General features: G+C 40.5%; 1 protein-coding gene across 5 annotated transcripts in view; it reads right to left on the minus strand.

The window, feature by feature from the left end:
* palm2akap2 (PALM2 and AKAP2 fusion) overlaps window positions 1-22,167 on the minus strand; it is a 124,085-nt gene that overhangs the window by 84,989 nt on the left and 16,929 nt on the right. For 3 of the 5 annotated variants that reach the window (XM_077622309.1, XM_077622312.1, XM_077622310.1), the window contains 2 exons: window positions 15,958-16,038; window positions 11,460-11,581 (listed from right to left, as the gene is read on the minus strand). The exons of 1 other annotated variant lie outside the window; for it this stretch is intronic. In XM_077622309.1, the coding sequence (XP_077478435.1) occupies window positions 11,460-11,581; window positions 15,958-16,038 (203 nt within the window). Of the gene's footprint in view, window positions 1-930; window positions 1,062-11,459; window positions 11,582-15,957; window positions 16,039-22,167 lie in introns of those variants that run through there. One more of the 5 variants, XM_077622311.1, reaches the window with a different exon arrangement.

Here is a 22,167-nt window from a genome sequence, read left to right on the forward strand (position 1 = left end):
TCAATGCTGGTTAAGATGTATTTTATGGATTGGATGTCTGTCCCTGTCAATGGCAGCCAATAAACACTAAGCTTCAGCATAATGCATCTGAATTTGGCCAAGCAGCTCGGTATGTGCTTGCTGGATCACAGAGAGAGAAAAAGGAAACATTGACACTCACATGAAAACATATGGGCAAGTAATGTTGGACACAATCATGTGGAGAGAAAACGCAGTGAGCACAAAGAAATAAAAATTCAAGCCTCTCGATTTTAGTGCATACACATTAACCTTTATACCACAGTGCAGCCCATTTCAATATTTGCATTTTCATCACAGTTAGCCTAAAATTTGAGATGCTCATGTGGAAAGGACAGTGTCAAAACACACTCCGGCACAGCAACATTAAGAGATAGATGCAGAAACAATAGAAGGAAGTGGTTAGGGAGGAGAACCATGGTTGCTTCCTTACAGACTGCCAGCACTGGGAACACTTTAGTAAACTCCTCTGGGATACAAAGAATGTGTGTGCCATAATTACTCTAAGTGTGAAGAACGAAGATGATAGTGTCACAAAAGGACCCGAACCATTGTTCTTGCCAGACTTTTCCAGAATAAACAGGTAGATCTTAATTTTTAGTATCATAAGCAGTTTTATTCAATGCTGACTGGCTCTGTTCAGGGGCACTTTTACTTGCCACATTTTCAGGTGTACCAGGGTGATGAATTGCTGGTCAATCATCACACATATTTTTTGGAAAACTAAATATGTAAATAGGCAAGATATCTTTAGATTTTAGTGTTTTAAATCAATCCGTAGAGCCTTGGAAACCTTGCTGTTAAATTATCAAAACTCCAACTTTAGGAATCCCAAACAAAGGACAGAAAGCAAAAACATTTTTCTATCCTTTTCCCACGAGGGCGCTTCAAACAATTGCCTTTTTTAATTACCATATTTTACAGATTATAAGTAACACTTGGGAGGCACGGTTGTGGGTGGTTAGTGCGTCGCACTTCTGGGGTTCTGTGTTTGAATCCAGGTCGGTCCTCCTGTGAGGAGTTTGCATGTTCTCCCTGAGCCTACAAGGGGTTTTCTCCGGGTACTCTGGTTTCCTCCTAGAGAGAGTGAGAGAGAACGAGAGAGAGAGAACGAGAGAAACTCATGCAAGGGTGTTAATCTAATCTGCTGCGGCTTTCGAGTCGGAACTAGTTGCTTCCCCGTGCGTCACAACTGAGTGTATCCCTGGTTCGTTTTTTTTAAATTATCGAACCAGCCATGACTCGCTTTGAAGGGTTCAGCTGGTGTCTTTTTCAGATGCTTGCTTTGCTTTCAAGTCCATGTAGATTCCACATTTTTTTTCTGCAGATTATTGACTGTGACGCTATCTCACACTAACTGTTTATCTTTTAACCATATTAAACGAAGGTTCGCCATCTCATTATGAATGTCACTGCGCAGCTTGGAAATGATGGTTAGCTTGCTTTGGACACATTGTTTTTCCCCTTAATGTTTCACTGATTAATGCAGAAAATGCTATGTGTATGGCCAGTGCTCGTAGATATCTTTACGAGAGAGAGATGCGGCGAGAAAGACAGAGCGATGCTCTTCTCAGAAGCAGCCTCTCGCATCCTCCACCCAGACAGCCACATCGGGAACCATCTCGTATGCTCTCAAATTTGTCGCGTATCACAAGGCAAAAATTTGCCCTGAATTTTCCTCAAGCCTATGCCTAAAATTTCTCGTATGTTGGGACACTCGTATGTCAAGGTATTAATGTATTACTTTAATAGACAGACACTTGTATATTACTTTATTTTATATTTAAAGTCTATACTTCTATATATAAACACATTATCTAGACTACTTAGAATTTTTTGTTCATACAATTTGAAGTGAATTAAGTGGTATAAATCACCTCCAAAGGGATCCATGAGGTGACCCTAATTAAGAAAAACTGGTTTGACGCCTCAGTTAATCAATGCAGGATTAGCACTAGGCAGTGTCGATTGAAAAGCTAAGATGCTACCTCTCACAATGTGTAAAATATATGATTTCACAGTGCAAAGGTAATCCCCTATAGTAACCAAATCAAGAACGGAACATTTTTTGCGACAAAGCCAGAGAGTGGGAATCACTGTAACAACACTGTAAAAGAATATCTGATCATGCAATGAAGAAGATGTAATGTATGTGCCCTTTACTGTCAACTTTCCTTCTGGGTTTACTTATTCTTTTGCAAGCCAGTTTACCAGATACAGAGCTGCTGAAAAGATCACATTGGTTGAGGGTAGCCTCAGTAAGTAGGGCCATAAAGCTACAATTCTTCCAAATATTTCACGGGTGAAAAAAAATACTTCTGCGCCCTTGAAAAAGTCTCTAATCTATTTTCCTCTCATGAAAGTATCAAGTTTCTCAACTGAGCATGTCTTATTTTTGTCTGTGTTTTCATCGGATTCCATCCATCTACGACTTGTCCTCATTAGGGTTATGGCGGAACTAGAGTCAATGCTAAATGACATCAGGAAACGAAGGGCTACATTGTGTGAAAGAAATCACACAATTACACAAAAAGTGCAACCAAAAGCCCACAGATTTGGCAGAAAATGTAATTAATAAGAGACAAACATCAAACATTGCATAACAGTTGGAAAGTCGGGAAAACCTGCTTTCTGTAATGAAATATTTTCTTTATTTTGTCTGTTGTTTCATCCTCAATAGGTTTATAGGGGAGCTGGAGCCAGCTGACTTTGGGCATGAGGCGGGGGACGCCCTGGAACCATTTATGCTCACACTCATACCTATGGGCAATTTTGAGTGTTCAATCACCCTACCCTGCATGTCTTTGGAATGTTGGAAAAAACGGAGTACCCAGAGAAAAACCACGCTGGCTCAGGGCGAACATGCAAACTCCACACAGGAGGACCGACTTGGATTTGAACCCAGGACCCCAGCCATCCACCTGGATGATAGACATGGACAGACCAAGGAGCATAATTAGACAAAAAAATGTCCTTTTATGCCTATTTCCTAACCGAAAAATAAAATTGATTTGGGTGTTTGTTGTAGAAGGACCTCAGCTGTAGGAGATTTTCATACTTGCTTTTCTCGCCCTCACGCTAACATCAACAGAGTCATAAAGGTTGATATCTGCTGATTTGTGTTAAAACTAAAGTACCAATGTCAGCCATGCTCTACGCCGGACAAAAGATATGAAAAGATACCTTATAAATTAGGTGGCCGGCAGTACAGTGGTTAGTACGTCTGCCTCACAATTGTGAGATCAAGGGTTCAGTCCCCATTGAATTACGACTTTCCTGTGTGGAGTTTGCATGCCTGCGAGGGTTTTCTCCGGTTTCCTCCCACATCCCAAAGCATGCATGGTAGGCTGGCTGAACACTCTAAATTGTATGAGTGTGAGTGGTTCTCCATCTCCTTGTGACCTGCGATTGCCTAGCAACCAATTCAGGGCTGTGATGAGCTCCACACAGGGGATAGACCACCCGTGACCCTTGTGAGGATAACCATTACAGAAAATGAATGAATAAATGAACCTTACGCGGACCCACGAATGAGTGGTTTAGCATGTCGGCCTCAGACCTCTGGAGTCCTGGCTTCGAATCCAGGTCGCCTGTGTGGAGTTTGTAAGTTCCCCGGGCCCATGTGGGTTTTTTCTGGGTACTCCGGTTTCCTCCCACATTCCAAAAACATGCATGGTAGGCTGATTGGACACTCTAAATTCCCCCTAGGTATGAGTGTGAGGTGTGAATGGTTGTCCGTAGTGTCATGACCTGTGACTGGCTGATCATCAATTCAGGGTGTACCCAGCATCTGGCCCGAAGTCAGCTGTGATAGGGCCGTCAATCAGTATACATCAGTCATTTCTGTTTCGGATATCACTTCTGGTCTGCTCTGGATTTGTTTATGGCTCTATGCTTCTTTGCTTCATTAAAAATGATTTGTTTCTCAGACACAGCTGTCCACTCTTGGGAAATTATTTGACGTAGGGGATTTGGTCTGCACTGCTATTCTAATGTGTTTAAAATGATAGCATAATTTTTCTCTAAATTTCACGTCTATAAAGTCAACTAGGAGGAGATTGGTAATGAGTGAAGGTAAGACCACAAAGCACCAGTAAGAAATGCTATTTGGGTTTTCTTCAAGCAATCGTGGGTGACAGAAAAATATTTACATTGCTCATTAAAATGATCATTGATTGCTCTACAAAAAGACAAACCAATCTGTTAATTTATACAATTGGTAGTGTACAGGGCGGCCCGGTGACGCGAGTGGTTAGCGCGTCGGCCTCACAGCTCTGGGATCATGGGTTCAAATCCAGGTCCCGTCCACCTGTGTGGAGTTTGCATGTTCTCCCCGGGCCTGCATGGGTTTCCTTCCGGTATGCCGGTTTCTTCCCACATTCCCCCCCAAAAACCATACATGGTAGGCTGATTGGACAAATTGCCCATAGGTATGGGTGTGAGTGTTCATGGTTGTCTGTCTCCTTGTGCCCTGCGATCAGCTGGCCACCGATTCAGGGTGTCCTCCGCACCTGGCCCAGAGACAGCTGGGATTGGACACTAGAATCGAGCCCAGGGGAGTGATTTCCCCGGTCCATATACGTCCATTGGCCAAACAGCCCAAAATGCACTAAAATGGGGTCAAATCCAGCCTAAAACAGCATTTAATGATTAAATACAAATACTGGAGCTCTTTGGACACTAGAACCGAGCCCAGGGGAGTGATTTCCCCGGTAAAATGCAGCGATGAAGGGAAATATGTCCATATACGTCCATTCGCGAAAAGGCCAAAAATGCACAAAATGGGTTTAAATCCAGCCAAAAAGAGCATTTAATGATTAAATACAAATACTAGGGATTTTTAGACATTAGAACCGGGCCCAGGGTGGTTGATTTCCCCGGTAAAAGTGCACTTTTGAGCCGGTACCTGACCCAATTGCAATGAATAAATTTGTCCACCAGATAGAAGAGTTCTGCCGATTCAAAACAGTGTCGAGTGCGTACGGGTGTGTATAAAAAGCAGGCCCGCTTGGTTCAGGTGGGTCATTTTACACGGGAAAAGTGCCTAAAATACGGGTGGTTGTCTAAGGGAAGTTTGTGTGTAAAAAGAAACGGTTCTGGGTTGATGTTTACCCGGGAAAGGTGTCTCAAATACGGGGAGATTTATTAGAGAATAGTGGGTGGGTGTATTATAACCGGGCCTCTTCGGTTCTGGAGGGGTATTTTACCCAGAAATAGTGTCTCATGTGTGGGTAGATGTATTATAGACTAATTTGTGTAAAAATATTGGTCCAGGAAGGTTCTGGGGTTCTGTTTACCCAGAAATAGTGTCTCATGTGTGGGTAGATGTATTATAGACTAATTTGTGTAAAAATATTGGTCCAGGAGGTTCTGGGGTTCTGTTTACCCAGAAATAGTGTCATCAACATGGGTACTTTATTTACAAGGAGTGGTAGTATTGCAACCGGGCTCTGTCGGTTCTGGAGGGGTATTTTACCCAGGAATGTGGTTCTCATGTCTGGGTAGATGTATTTTAGACTATTTTGCGTAAAATTAGTGGTCCAAGAATGTTCTGGGGGGATTTTTACCCAGAAATAGTGTCAAAATCAGGGGCATGAGCGATAAGGGAAATTAATGAGGTCAAAGAGAGCAGTCTTTAAATTGAGAGTGATGAGCGGTAAGGGAAATGAATGAGGTCGTTGATTTTTACTATAATTTGGACAACGCCGGCGGCGGGCCGGATTAAAAATCCTAACGGGCCGTATATGGCCCGCGGGCCGAGGTTGTAAAACATGTACACACACGATCCGGGGGCGGGGCGAGCGCGTGAATCCCGCGGCGGGGAAACGTCCATTCGGCGGCCTGTCCGGTCGCCCAAACGTCCGTTCGGCGAACTGTCCGTCGCCCAAACGGCGAATCGTCCGGTCACGCATGTAGACTGTTTGGGCAAACTACCAAAGTATTCGGCCCACCGATTCAAAACATTCTGAGTCGAGGTCAGCAGCGCCCCATCCCGACTATACAATGTGTTGATGGTGCACTGCTTCCCCCTCCTGAGACGTCAGATGGTGGACCAAAATTTCCTTGAAGCCACCCAGAAGTCGTTCTCCATTCTCCATGGCCTCACCGAACTCTTCCCATGCCCGGGTTTTTGCCTCCGAGACGACCAGAGCCAAGTGCCGCAAGCCCACACGGTTCCCGTCAGCTGCCTCAGGAGTCCCATGGACCAAAACGACCCGATAGGACTCCTTTTTCAGCCTGATGGCATCCCTCACCGCCTGTGTCCACCAGCACGTTCTGGGATTGCCGCCACGACAGGCACTGGCCACCTTGTGGGCGCAACTCCAGTCTCCTGCCTCAGCAATAGAAGCGTGGAACATAGTCCACTCGAACTCAATGTCCCCCGCCTCATGGGAGAAACTCTGTCCGAGGTGGGAATTGAAACTCCTTCTGACAGGGGACTCCACCAGGCATTCCCAGCAGACCCTCACAAAATGTTTGGGTCTCCCGGGCCGCATGGGCATCCGTCCCCACCATCGGAGCCAACTCACCACCAGGTGGTGATCGGTTGACAGCTCCGCCCCTCTCTTTGCCCGAGACATGCGGCCGCAGGTCCGATGACACGACCACAAAGTCGATCATCAAACTGCGCCCTAAATATGGACACCCTTATGCTTGAACATGGTGTTCATTATTGTCAATCCACGACAAGCGCAGAAATCCAACAATAGAACACCACTCGGGTTCCGGTCAGGGGGGGCCGTTCTTCCCAATCACTCCCCCCAGGTCTCACTGTCATTGCCCACATGAGCATAGAAGTCCCCTAGCAGAAGAAGGGAGTCCCCGGAAGGAGCAGTCTCCAGCACCCTCTCCAAGGACTCCCAAAAGGGTGTGTACTCTGAACTACTGTTTGGTGCATACACACAAACAACAGTTAGGTCCCGTCCCCCCACGCGAAGACGGAGGGATGCTCCCCTCTTGTCCATCGGGGTAAACCCCAACATACAGGCACCGTGCCGGGGTGCAACAAGTACAGTGGTACCTCGACATAGGATCGTAATCCGTTCCGAGACTGAGATCGTATGACGAGGTTCTCGTAACTCGAACGGACATTTCCCATTGAAATGAATGGAAAACAAATTAATTCGTTCCAACCCTCTGAAAAAACACCAAAAACAGGATATTGGATTGGAAAAAATGTTTTATTTCTTCTAATTCCCCATCTATTAACAAAGTAACACATAACTAGTGGTTTAATAGTAATAAAATGTGTTTAATCTAACTAAAATTGGGCGGATTTCGCCGAGGGGAGAGAGAGACGCACAGAAGGGGGGGGGGGGCTTCGTTTTTTTTTCCACGACAACGCACTCGTAAACGGAACAAACACTCCACCCTCACGTTCGCTATCGATGGGCTGTTTGCTGTTGTACTATTCCCTTCAAAATATTCCGAAAATGATGCACACAAATGTCCTCACAATCGGATAACGCACGACCACTTGCCAACGAGAAGCAGTCTTTTATCAGCAATCGCTCCGCTGCTCATGGGAGCTCCCTTTTAGCTTGTAGCATCTGTGGTCGCAACCGCTTTGAACGGCGCCTATGATAGAGTTGCTACCGGGCATGCTATTGCGGGGGAGTACAGTGGTACCTCGACATACGATCTTAATCCGTTCCGGGACTGAGATCGTATGTTGAGCTTTTCGTAACTCGAGCGGACGTTTCCCATTGAAATGAACTAAAAACAAATTAATTTGTTACAACCCTCTGAAAAAACACCAAAAACAGGATATTGGATTGGAAAAAATGTTTTATTTCTTCTAATTCACCATCTATTAACAAAGTAACACATAACTAGTGGTTTAATAGTAATAAAATGTGTTTAATAGAAGTAAAATTAGACGCATTTCGTGGAGGGTAGTGACAGCGACATAGACGAAGGCGGAGGGGGGGGTGTTCGGGGAACTTTATCCATGGCACTCATAAACGAACAAACAAATTTAAATTAACTTGGATTAATATATAAAGACACACTCAAACATACGTTTTATGTAACTTTACACAAAACTGAATTCTAATTTTGTTGTAATCTTTTGTTACCTTCGTTTTCCGGGTTGGCCGTTTGCCACGCCTCCGCCCTCACGTTCGCTATCGATGGGCTGTTTGCTGTTGTACTACGTATTCCCTTCAAAATATTCCGAAAACGATTTACACAAATGTCCTCACAATAGCATAACCCACGACCACTTGCCAACGAGAAATAGTCTGGTAGTACATTTTAGCGATCGCTCCGCTGCTCATAAAGACCGGCTCGCAACTCCCTCGTTGTAATGGCTCTGGTCGCATCCGTTTTGAACGGCGCCTATGAGAGAGAGTTGCGACCAGAAATATTACAAAGAGGGAATTGCGAGCCAGTGCTGCTGATGTTCTTAGGAGCAGCTAACGAGAAGTAATATAATACTCCTCGTATTAGATAATAATACCATGGAATGCAGCAGCTGAGCTTACCCACGTATTGAATGTGGGTAAAATTTTATTCTGAGAAAGAGTGCCATTGCCTGTCGGCGTTGTGTGCACGAGTATACTTCATTACCCAGAAAGGCCTCTTTTTCCCGCGCATGCGCGTTGTGCGTTTCCTGGTCTGAATAACTCATTCGGTGCTCGTAGATATTTTTATACACGAAAGAGATGCAAAAAAGACAGTGCCATGGCCACCTGGCTTGGTCGCATCACAACATTTTGATCGCATCACGGGCGAATTATTCGATCGAAATTTCCGTCGTAAGACGAGAATATTGTATGACGAGCGGTCGTATGACGAGGTATGACTGTAGTATGCCCACACCTGCTGGGCGCCTCTCACCCTGGGCAACTCCAGAGTGGAAGAGTTTCCAACCCCCATCAAGAGGAGTGGTATCGGAACCCAAGCTGTGCAGAGCGGTCGAGCCGGAATTTCTTAACCTCATGCACTAGCTCAGGCTCTTTCCCAACCAGAGAGGTGACATACCGCCACCCTTTGGTGGTGATGGAAAGGGAGGTGTTAAAGGAGTATTTTAGAGCAGGAATATACAAATTATATGGAATTGTATAAAAGTGGTTATGCAACAAACATCAACATCAGTTGTATGAATAAACACATGCATGGGTAGATCTTTTCGACTTGAACATTTCTTTATTATCTCATGTGCTATAAAAGTGTGAGCTCCCCTAAACATACTGCTGAGCTTTGACGTCGCCCAAAAAAAAGGTAGATTGCGGGAGGTTGGGTCCTGGAAAAATAGTTCTTGAGCAAAACATATTAACCATTTGTTTTTTTTTGTAATAATGGCTAAAAGTATCTGCAACATGAAATGGCAGCAATCCAAAAGTAGAATTATAATGGCAAACTTCAGGTCTGTGCCACATGGTAAAGGGCATTTTACCTTTTTTTTCTTTCTCTCTTGTTTACTTAGCTTGCTGTGTAATGATAGGGATATTTGTAAAACTCCCATTGCCTCAGTTGCTCACTCAGTGTTTGTCCTTCAGGCAGGGTGAGAGTGAACGTCCTCTGCTGCACACAATGGCTCCTCTTTCTTCTCAACACTCAGTTTTTATGTACTCCTCTGGTTGGTTTATGATCCCAAAGAAATGTAGCTAAAGATCCTTCTTTTAGACGCTTGTTTCCTTATGTTTACAGAACAACGATCATGCTGTTTTTATAGATTTATGTTATTTCCAGTGTACACATTGATGTCATTATTTTCTTCTCTTTCATAATGATATTTTCTCCAGACAATTTTTTAAGTTACTTTCTTCTTCTCTGGTATTATTCTAGCTCATATGAGCCCATTAATAACTCTTGCGCTCTCTTGGTCTTTTTTTTAAATCAATGCCAGTAGTTTTGGCATCTGTTTGGAGCACGCCATTTTTGGGTCGGCCTGGCGCCGTGCTCTCCTGTTGCCTAACCAGCACGGCTGCCTAAAGTGCGCTAACCTCGGTTACGGCATCATGGAGACGCAGCTTTGTTGTCTCCAATGGGACCCAGGCAGAGTGTTGGGAGATCAATGTGAAAGCAAAACATAAAATACTGGATACAGGAAGTGTATTTACGTTTGGGGGGATATTTGCTTTTGTTTGATGTTTCAAAACATGGACTGTTTTTCCTATCTTAATCAAAGCTGATCTTAATTTGAATATTTTGTATGTAGAAGCATTCATAAGTATATGTACAGATGTATTTGTTAACATTAATCCATGCTACAAATAACAACAGCTTGGAGTTCTGGTTACTGGTTAGCATCTGATAAATAGAGAAACTCAACAAAAAATGAATTTGTTCAAGTCCTCTTTACGTAGACGACCGCACCCCACTGGCTAATTGTTACAACATGTGTGCTTGGCACACCGCACAGCAAAGACTGAAACCGACCATCGAGAAAAATACACTGCAACAATTACTGTACATACACTATGTGATTGTCAAGGGGAGCATACACGGATTGCAAAAGTGATGAAATGTGTAAAAATGTGTGTTGTGGTGACTGGGACTAGATATTTTTTTAAGTGGCACTTTAGCTATTACACTGAATTTTGCATTCAACAAAAAAAAGGTGACTCAATTACTGCGATTTACGCAAACATGCTTTCAAACACCAACACCGGACAACAATCTCTTGAGTTTCAGTCACATCTATCCGTATAATGCAGCTGAGGGACGTCTGCTAATACTACTACATCGTGTTCTCTTGAACAATGTTTCTTGGGGATTAGTGTTTTGATGATAAAACTGGTACTTTCTTTGTAGCATCATTGAGCTCACAAACCCATTCAATATAGAAATAAGTGTAGTAGAGTAATGCTCAATGAATCTTCTACCAAAGATACAAAAACAGGAAGTACATCTCTATCATATTTGTTTACTTTTCTCCATTGTCATTATATCCACTCTCACCTTTCTCTTACATCGTGCAAATGTTTTGGCATGATGAGAAATTGCCCCTTTTATTGTTTGCTCTTTAAGCGCATATGGCTTTTGCGTTAAAAGCTGTTACTGAAATACCCAGGAGCTATTTTATACACTTTCAGTGTTCATATGTTGATGTACAATTTCATGACAACAGATGAGAGAAAGTTTGTGATGTGCCACTTGCAGTACTACAAAATTAGAATTCTATTTTGAGACGTACTCCAAGGGCCACGTGTAGTTAAGTGTTGGATGACTGCTCTGTGAAGAGAAAATGTCCAGTATTTTTTCAATAGGAGAAAGTGTCAAAATAATATTGTGATCAAGGGATTGTGAATCATAGGGAGTGCAAATTCGACCTTGGCTGGCCTAACTGAGGGAAGGACAGAAAACAAATTTGCTCAGAATCAATGTCAAAATGCCAAAAAAAATCCTCTTATTCTTATCATCACTCTTTTACTATTTGCATCTGTTAGGCATATCTGCTGATCCAATGAAATGAATAAGGACAAAAACAACACCTTTGTATCATGTCTTCCAGCCTTTTCACATGCTCCTCATCCAGTTTTAGCTGTTTCCGGCGTGCCTCCTCCAGTTCCACCGCCATTCCCTGGAGGAGCCATCGCTCCCGCATGGCTTTGGACTGCAAACAGAGATATCTCAGGTGATGCTGCTACTGCTAAATATAGAGCGCTCCTCTTCAGCTATAAGTTTGTGAGAAGAAATATCTTCCTACCTGCAGTCATCTCCGTCTGAGATGAATAAAGCATGCAGGTTAAACACTTCATAGTGAGCTGAATAAGAATTGTAAAATTAATAGTTTATACCAAGTCTGTACCACTAGACTTGTCATTAATTAATATTTTTTTTCTATTTGAATGTCTCAAAGTCAAGAGGATCCAATTTTAGCCCCAGAGTGGACTTTGCGTCACCAAATCTTTTGATCTTTGACACTTGGCTCCATCTCTAACCATGTTGAGCGCTGACCTGCAACTTCTTTAAATGTCAGAAAGTTCAACCAGTTTAAGTTTATATCACAACCACAAAGTGGTGAAGGATATTATTTTAAAATATACCGTACTATGATTTTGACTTGCCTGCTGGACATCACATACAATCTGAGAGGCTGCGGCTGTTCTCATCCATGGACTGAGTTCAAGTCTTCGTATCCTTTCGGGGCACCGGGTCCCCAGAGGGAATACTACAAAGCATGCGTCACGCTACTTGGCTTCTTGGTACTCAGGTTTAATGGCCATTTAATGGGATTCTGTGCCAAGATACTGATTACATCAAGCTGACTGTTGGTGTATGTGTGAAAAGTAAACAGGGCAGTGTGCTGACTCTGGGGGAGTGTTGTGCTCACAAAAACAAGGTGTCCAATACTGCAGATTCCGCTGCAATAACACTATTGATTATTTCATCCTGGATAATGTTACTAGCCCAGTCAATACTTTTTCATAAAGCAAAAATGGAATAAAAAAAAGGTGGAGATAGAGCCATCGGCTCATTTTGGCTTTAGATTCATAAGCTTATGCTGCAGACACTGTAGTTTTAAAATCTGGTAGCTTTACAAGACAGACATCGTCAAAGCTTGGTTTGAAATGTTGTGTAAACTCGTATGTTGTGAAAAAAACTGAACACACCTCTGCTGATTAAGTTGATGATGGAAATTGGGGCAATCTGATCTGATTTAAAATTATTCATGCCATAGTAAAACAGAGTATATGGCAGGAATTGTCTTGGGATCTCCAAGTGTGGGTATAAATGAGTTGGTAAGGTTTCATCCGGTATCCTACCTATATACTATTTACTTGTAAAAGGACATTGTTTGGCTCATGTGTGCATGAAGGATTCAACTGCATGAAGTACGACACTTTAATGGCCAAAAACATGAGGTGTGCATGGCTTTAATCAACAATCCTTTGTCGAAGTTTCCAATGAGTGGGTGTTTAAAAGTGGAAACCAGCAGTAGTCAGGAATCAAACTTACTTAATAAAGGCCTCTTTCATGCCAAGTGTTTAAAAGCCTTTAATTAGAGAAAGGAATGTATTTTTTCCCCACTGACCGGATATTCATAGCAAAATGGCAACCCGCAGGCAGTTTCCCACGCATTCTATCTTGCCTCAGCATTTAAAACCAATTCACTTGAGTCTAATTTCAATGACCAGTTTATGATATCATAACACTAGGGGGTTATTCCTGTTGATGTTGGCGTCACATTAATTTACAAATGAGTTTAAGTTTGATTTATTTAATAAGGGACAGCATATATTAATGAACATATTGATATCCATGTTAATGGACATATATATATATATATATATATATATATATATATATATATATATATATATATATATATATATATATATATATATACAAATTGAATATATATATTCAATTTGATTGAATTTCTTTACCTTCTCTAAATGTGCATATATATATATATATATATATATATATAGATGCACACTTAGAGAGGGTAAAGAAATTCAATCAAATTGAATATATATATTCAATTTGATTGAATTTCTTTACCTTCTCTAAATGTGCAAACTCAAGCTTTGAGCATTTGCATGTATTATCGATGAGTATGCCTGACCTGAAATATGTAAGCTTGCTGCTCTCTTGAGTTATTGAAGATATTAGGTGCTAATAATAATAATAAATTAATAATTAATACATGGAATGAGTTATTGAAAAATAAGTCAAATGGCTTGGGAGCTGTTGAAGATATTAGGTTCTAATAACAATAATACATTAATGATTAATAATTGGAGTGTGTTATTGAAAAACCAAAAGGTGTTTCTTAAACATAACGAAATGACATATCTTTTCTGTAAAGTTGGTGCCAATACAGACGCTCCCCTACTTATGAACATTCGAGTTACGAACAACGGTACATACGAACATGTCTGCAAATTGCGTTTATGTCGAAAAATGTTCGTAAGTTCGATTTTGTATTGCGCACATTTTTCCGTGTAGTGCTTCTTTCCGCCGCTAATACCGACGCCTGGCGCTGTGGAGCTCAGCTCACCCAGCATCCACCTTCTTCTGCCCAGTTCGTTGCAATGCGGAAGTGCGTGAACATATCTCCAGTGCGCAAAGAACCTTTTTCATTTTTATCATTAAATATCTTGTGCATCCATTATTCAATATGGTTGGTGAAAAGCAAAATGCTTCTATTGAGGGAGGTGCAAGGAAGAGGCAAGCCATTTCATTTGAAATGAGTGGCAATAATAACGAAGCTTGATGAAAGTGGTGAGCGTTGCATGGGAATACAACTTGGATCGTTCAACCGTCAGTACCATTTATAAACATAAAGATCGAGCAGCAGGACCCAAATATTGAAAGTTGCACAAAGTTTGCAAATCGATTGAATGATGCCATACAGTGCTACCGCATCATTTATGATGAAAAAAAGAAAACTGCAATTGTCATTAGATAGCTTCTTTCGGCCAGTTTCTAGTAAATCTCTCTCTGTCTAATGTATGTATACTGTACTGTATGTGTTCTCTCCATGTTATTATTATTTTTTTCAGTACAAACCAATGCGTGTTACTTATACAAGCCTTAAACATACAAATGCACTTATATAAACCTTCAATATACTTATATAGGCTTCATTATACTTATATAGGCTTCAATATACTTATATAGGCCTTAAACATAAATTATAATACAAAATATAGCACTGAGCAACTTACAAACAAATTCAACTTATGAACAATCGCTCGGAACCTAACTCGTTCGTAAGTAGGGGAGCGTCTGTGCATCAAATTGCTTGGGAGCTATTGAAGATATTAGGTGCTAATAACAGTAATAAATTAATAATTAATAAATGGAGTGTGTTGTTGAAAAACTAATACACAAGGTAATTGCCTATCTTTTCTGTAAATTTCGTCTCAATCTGTCAAATGGCTTGGGAGCTATTGAACAAAATAACAATAATCGAGAGGTAAGCGACCTGTATGTAATCGCGAGGTAAGCGACCTGTATCCACAACAGCGGAATGACAAATTACAAGTCCGTAACTTACACTTATTTAGGTCTTTTGCCGACTAAACGTAGCTTATGGAGAAGCACCATCAATTTCGTCACACGCAGTTTCTGCGTGTGATGACAAGTAGGCTTTTTTTTTTTTTTTTTTTTTTTTTGTGTTGTGGTAATGACGACATGGCCTATGTCCGATTATTATTATTATTATTATTATTATTATTATAATCAATAAATCTATAATCCTTATAAATCGTGATTTCTGGGTGTGTGAGTGAGTATGTTTGTGTGTGTGTGTATGTTAAGAGTCTTTCACTATGTTTGTCCAAACCGTGCAACGTAGAGAGTTGATTTTTTTTATGGTGGCCAGAAACGGCTGTCGGATCCTAATAGACGAGTGACTGAATTTCTTCACCTTCTCTAAGTGTGTAAACTCAATCTTTTATTTGTTAAACAACCATTTTTCAAAAGAGAATTTTTTAATAGCGCAACAATTGTCTTTTGGTTCTAAACAAGCGGCGAAGAGAATTAAAGAATTTGTGAATGGAATAAGCCGGTCTAGCAGTTCACTCCAGAGCACACAAAAATAGCATCTTCTACACTACAGTCACCTCTAGAGCCAGCCCTTGTTGATGTGTTAAGTCGCAATTAGGGTAAGGGTTGACATTAACAACATGTCACATGGTTACGTGTCTTTGCATGTTTTGTCTTCTGATAATGTTCATGAGGTCAAAGCATTCATCGCTGTGTGAAATATTCAAGAGCTAAATCATAAATTACTCTCTGTTGCTCTATTTTCTTTTTAATTACTAACAACATGTTAGCTGTATCTTCCCCTTCATTAAATTGCAATAACCTTTTTGAACCTTGGCTATTTTTCTGTTACTTTTTGCTGTGATTTCTATATTAATTCTGCAAGCATTTTAATATTAAGGTATCGTACTCTATAATGTGCACTGAAGACTTTCTTATGTAAAGCCAAGAACTAAAAAAAAAATTTAAAATTTGTTAATAAACACCAACCTTGATATGTTGTAATTGTAAAACCAAATCATCAAGCTGCCTTCTCCTGTCTTCAATCTCACTTTGACGTTTTCGTTTTTCCTGCATGGCACAAAAGAAAGGATATTAAACACCCTAAAATTGATACATCCGTCTTGTATACCACTTATCCTTACTAGGATCGTGGGGTACCAAAAGCCTTTGCCGCCTAACTTGAGTCAGGGTACATCCTGGAAAAAGTATTCATTCACATTGAGACCCAATAAATATTTAGAGTTTTCTATGATTTGGCAATAATGTAGTTGGCCGGAGTAGCCAAACAAAACCCACAAAAGCTCAGAGAAAAACGGGCTTGCGTTTCATCAACATTATAACCTTGCTGCAGGAATTGCAAATGGAAATGATCGGAAATTAAACAACACCCCGATCAAAGGAACAATGAGACAAAGATTGTGGGCCAGAAGTTGCTAAAAGAGTCAGCCCAGTTAGAGGTCACACTTTGTCAAGGTATGAGAGGACTAAGTAATCACCTGGTATCTAAACTTTAATATGCCACCTGGGCCCCTAAAGAGAGGAACCAGAGATGGACTGGAGAGAAATAAACGCAAGTGTGAAAAATAAGAGGGGAAATGGAACAGACCAAGATAGTATGAAGTAGTAGTCCACAAAAATACATGGGAATGTAAACAAGACTGCAAGGAGTAGAAGGGCATGGGAGTTTTTCGACAGCTCTCACACTTGCACACTCACACACTTCCTCTTAGCTTTAAATAACCACAGAAAACAATGTCTACGAGTGTTGGCCACAATCAGACTTATTCACCGTTGTTGTATGACAGAACCAGTAAATATAAAAGAGAGCAAAAGGAAGGATGTTACCCAAAAATAGAGTGAAATGTAAACTGTTCCTTTAAAATTATAACACCACAAAGATTTCTGGGCTAAAAAAAATGAAAATGGTTAAACAAAACCATTCAGTGCTGACTTCACTGTTCGTACCCTTTCATTTTGTCCTTAAATTAAAAGGTTTGTTACTCCATTGACATATTACATTTTTGCTCTTTTGCCCCTTTTTGCCCTTTGGCTAACAGAATAGGGATGAACTAATTCTGTTGCAAAACCTTAAACAATGATAGGAAAAATCAATGAGAAAAGTGAAAACAAGTTCCTTTTATCAGGTTTGCTGAGGGAGCATGACATCATGTAATGGAATGGAAATGTAAGAGAGAGAATGCGAGGGGTTTGGGGGCACCAGAGGGTAGTCTTGTAGGAAAAGTTGACACTGAGTCTACATTTGGTGCAGTAGAATGCAACATCTGCTCCAAATAAACCACACACATTCAAATAGACACACCTCCAAGTGGGTGGAAAATCTACATTGTGGTAATGCTGGTAGCAAAAATAGCAGTAGTGCTTCTACTGCATGTGGTGAGAAAAAAATGTGTTGTGAGATTCATCCACGTTATTTTCACTGGTGGCTTCTTCTATGGTAATCTCTAGACTGAAACAAAAAATATATACGTATTTGAATACATAATAAACTATGTTCCGGTCTTTAATTTGTTTTAAAAATGGGATTGAAAGAAAATCCACAATATTCACAGTAGTTTCCCCCACAGGCACATTATCCTCCTCAAGAAAACTATGTTGACATTCTTGACAATACATTAATAGCCTCCCACAATCTAACTCACTGAGTGCTTGGCCAAATTTGGTGGGCAACTAAGCTCTCATGCACAGATAACCACTTGTTCCACAGATGGTGGTACACGTCACAAATATATATATATATATATATATATATATATATATATATATATATATATATATATATATATATATATATATACATATATATACATATATATATATATATATATATATATATATATATATATATATATATCTCAGTGGCGGGCCGACAGGGCCTTCAAGGCCTTCTCTGCTGGCCTAAGAAATATCTGAATCATATTATATTTTGTCCATCAATACGTACTTATTATTCCAAATAGTCTGTTAGCTTCCTTTCATTGCTTTTCCCCCTGGTTCCACTGCTTCCAGATATGTGTTTTCATATTGAAGCATTAAACCAATCACATTTCAGCCATTATTTGTTGCCAGATCAGATCTGCCTCAAAGTCTTCACAATCAGTTCTTGTGGGCTCTGCTGCATTAAACTAGACTGTTGCTTTTAACCAATCAGATTTCGAGTTGGCAACCCCACAATGATTTTTCATAGGCGTTAGCATTTTGCTGGCTGGGACATGTCATTGCTTTCACAAACTATGATTGGATAGTAGGCGGGCCAAAGCAGCCAGAGATCGCAAACTCCACCCACATGGCCGACAGTGGCAAAAACAAATGGATTCTGTTGCAGATTTCTCTCACAAAGCTATTTTCCAGACAGACTTTTCCAGGAAAAAAATGGACATCATTAAGAAAGGGCGATCAACTCTGAAGCTAGCAAGCCTGTTACAGCCGGGAAAATGGTGTGTGCGGCACTTTCAGTGTGCTAACTTAGCTCCACAAGCAAATAGTATATTGTTGTTTTGATTTAAAGCCATTTTCAAAACGGACTATGGCAGAAATATGACAGGACAGGCTCGACTTTCATCATTAGCTTCGATGGCGATAGGAAAGAAGGAAGAAAGAAAGGAGGATGGATATTGTGTAAAAAGGATTTTGGGTGAGTAAAATATGGCTATATTCCTAAATAATATTTCAATTGTGGGCCAAGTTCTGATATCTGAAAAACTCCAGTGTTTGTATTTAAGCTCCAGTGTTTGTATTTAATCACAAAATGCTGCTAGGAAGTGGATTTTACCCCAGTTTAATTTTTGGCGTTTCACCATTGACGTCCATCGCTGTCTTTTCCCGGGAAAAATCACCCCCCTGGCCTGGTTGTAATGTCTCAAAAGCTCCCGTATTTGTATTCAATCAATAAATGATGCTAGGAAGTGGACTTTACCAAATTTTAGTATTTTAGTGCATTTTTTGTCATTTCACGTATGGACGTATCGACGTTCATCGCTGTCTTTTTACCGGGGAAATGATACTCGAGGCCCGGTTCTGATGTCTAAAAAGCTCCAGTATTTGTATTTAATCATGAAATGCTGCTAGGAAGTGGATTTTACCCGATTTTCGGGCAATGTTTTCCCGTATGCCATTGACGTTAATCGCTGTCTTTTCCCGGGAAAATCACCCCCTGGCCTGGTTTTAATGTCTGAAAAGCTCCAGTATTTGTATTTAATCATGAAATGCTGCTAGGAAGTGGATTTTACCCCATTTTTGTGCATTCATTTATTGATTATTTTTTATGTGTTGCAGCTGTAGCTGCAGTAGAGGTTTATAGCCATAAAATAGTTTTTGAGGGTTGGATTGATACGTTGAAGGCGCTACCAGAAAATGCACCGCCCGCCACTGATATATATATATATATATATATATATATATATATATATATATATATATATATATATATATATATATATATATATATGTATGTATGACATGTACCACCATCTGTGGAACAAGTGGTTATTTGTGCATTGTTTCCAGATGTGTGTTTTCATATTGAAGCATTTAACCAATCACATTTTAGCCATTATTTGTTGCCAGGGTCAGAAATCTGCCTCAAGGCCTTCACAATCAGTTCTCTGGGCTCAGCTGCATTAAACAAGCGTCGATAAGACTCTTGCTTTAACCAGTCAGATTTCGAGTTGGCAACACCACAATGCCTTGTCGCAGGCGTAGAGATACGTCATCGCTTTCACCAACTATGACTGGCTAGTGATTAGCTAGAGCTACCAAACTGTATTCGGAGCGAGCTGCACAGGCAAATATATTGTTGTGTTGATTTAAAGCCATTTTCAAGACGGACTATGCCAGAAATACGACAGGACAGGCATTAGCATTAGCTTCGATGGCGATCGACATCGGCATTAGCTTCGATGGCGATATAAAAGAAGGAAGAAAGAAAGGAGGATGGATATTGGGTACAGTTAAAAAGGATTTTTGGTGAGTAAAATATGGCTATATTCCGAAATATTTCAATTGTGGGCCCGGTTCTGATTAATGAAAAGTTTGTATGTAAGCTCCAGTGTTTGTATTTAATCACAAAATGCTTCTAGGAAGTGGATTTTACCCCATTTTCATGCAATTTCTGCCGTTTCGCCATTGACATCCATCGATGTCTTTTTCCCAGGAAAATCACCCCCCGGCCCGGTTGTAATGTCTGAAAAGCTCCAGTATTTGTATTTAATCATTAAATGCTGCTAGGAAGTGGATTTTACCCGTTGAAGACGCTACGAGAAAATGCACAGACCGCCACTGATATATATATATATATATATATATATATATATATATATATATATATATATATATATATATATATATATATATATATATATATATATATATATATATATCGTAAAACCTCAATATGAATGGCACCCTGGTGGAAGAATTGAAAAATAGAACGGCTCAGGGGTGGCCAACTCCAGTCCTCGAGAGCCACAATCCGGTCTGTTTTCCATATCTCCCTCCACCAACACACCTGAATCAAATAATCAACTCATCAGCAAGCTGTCCAGAAGCTTGATACCAATCCCGATGATTTGATTCAGGTGTGTTGGTGGAGGGAGATATGGAAAACAGACCGGATAACGGCTCTCGAGGACCGGACTTGGCCACCCCTGCTCTAATTGAACGGCACCTCTGCCGGTGAAATAGAGGTTTTTTTAAACCTGAGAAGGTGGTCAGATGGCAAGCACCTTCTTGCCTGGGATTCATACTGTTGTCACATTAGTGACGCCACCAAGAAGCAATTAAAGAAGCTCCATATTGATGTGGCCGTGATTCCAGGAGTCTGGACCAAATTTATACAGCCCCCCCAGGTCTACTGGATTCAAGGCCAAAGTCCGACAGTTCTACGAGAACTGGATGTTGCACGGCGAGAATAGCTACACCAAATTCGGCAACATGCGACCACCAACCGCTCTCGGCGGCTCGAAGGATTGCCAGATCCATTTTTTCAGGTCAGACGACCCGATTCAGACTGGTTTCCAACTTCTCCAGCAAGCGCGAGCCAATGCTGGTGACAATGACGGCAACGTGAACTCACTCAGACACTCGACGCTGATGCGGAAGGTGATGTGAATGACGAGGACAGCTACAACAGCGACGTGTCAATTGATTTTCACCAGTGAATTTGTAATTACTTACCAGTAATCGCCTTGTATGTGTGCCTTTTGTTAAATAAATATGTATGTTACCTGGTTTCTCTTTTCATCCATAAAATTTACCGCATCTTCTCAAAATTCTGACCAGCTAGTTGAAAAATAGAGCAGCACCCTCTAATTGAATTGTGGTTGCCTCATTCATACCATTATTCAAATGTGGGTATTTATTTGAATTAAGACTTAAAAGGGAATGAAATGTCTCGGACATACATGACAATCCATAGTAATTCATTAATGCAACGTAAAAAGCCCTTGGTATCCCTTCATACTACTCATCAAATGAGGAAATCTAAAAAAATATATGCTTGAAAAGAATATTCCAAATTAGAAGTTTTAGTAGTGAAATTTCAGGTAATGAAAGAATACAAATGTATGCAACTTTTAAATCAAGTGCAACATCAGCCCACATTCAGAATGAGTTAGAAGTTAAATATATAGTACATCTGATGCTTTGCTTCATCGTTAATATATGAGAGGTACGACACAGCTTCACATTCTGCACATTCCAACACGGCCAAAAGAAACAGCTCCCTGACCGAGATCATCTTCCGTTTGGCCAAATCTACCAGAGTGCAGCACTTTAAACTGATACTTCATGGTAAATAGTCTATCTGGAAACTTAGAATGATATTTACTTGCATCCTGCAAACTTGCTTTTTGCAGGTGGCATCAGAAAATGCAAACCTAGCATTTAACTGAAATGTCTTGCATTACATTGACATGCAATAGCGGCAGATGTCTTAATAACCACTTATTATATCCGTTCTGGGGAGGCACATGCAGTAGTACTTGTACTTAAGAAATTAATTGGTTGAAGAACTTGTTTCTTAACGTGGATTTTTCTTTATTCGAGCAGTATTTTAGATGTAAATTTTCTAATTTGTTCCATGGTTCTAAAAAAAACAACAACTTTAAACCTTTTACAATGATCAAAGTGTACCAGTTTTGTATGAAAGATGTAAGAAACACAAAATTGAGAGAAAATGAT

The sequence above is a fragment of the Stigmatopora argus genome, chromosome 16 (genome assembly GCF_051989625.1).
Source record: "Stigmatopora argus isolate UIUO_Sarg chromosome 16, RoL_Sarg_1.0, whole genome shotgun sequence".
NCBI classification, from domain to species: Eukaryota; Metazoa; Chordata; class Actinopteri; order Syngnathiformes; family Syngnathidae; genus Stigmatopora; species Stigmatopora argus.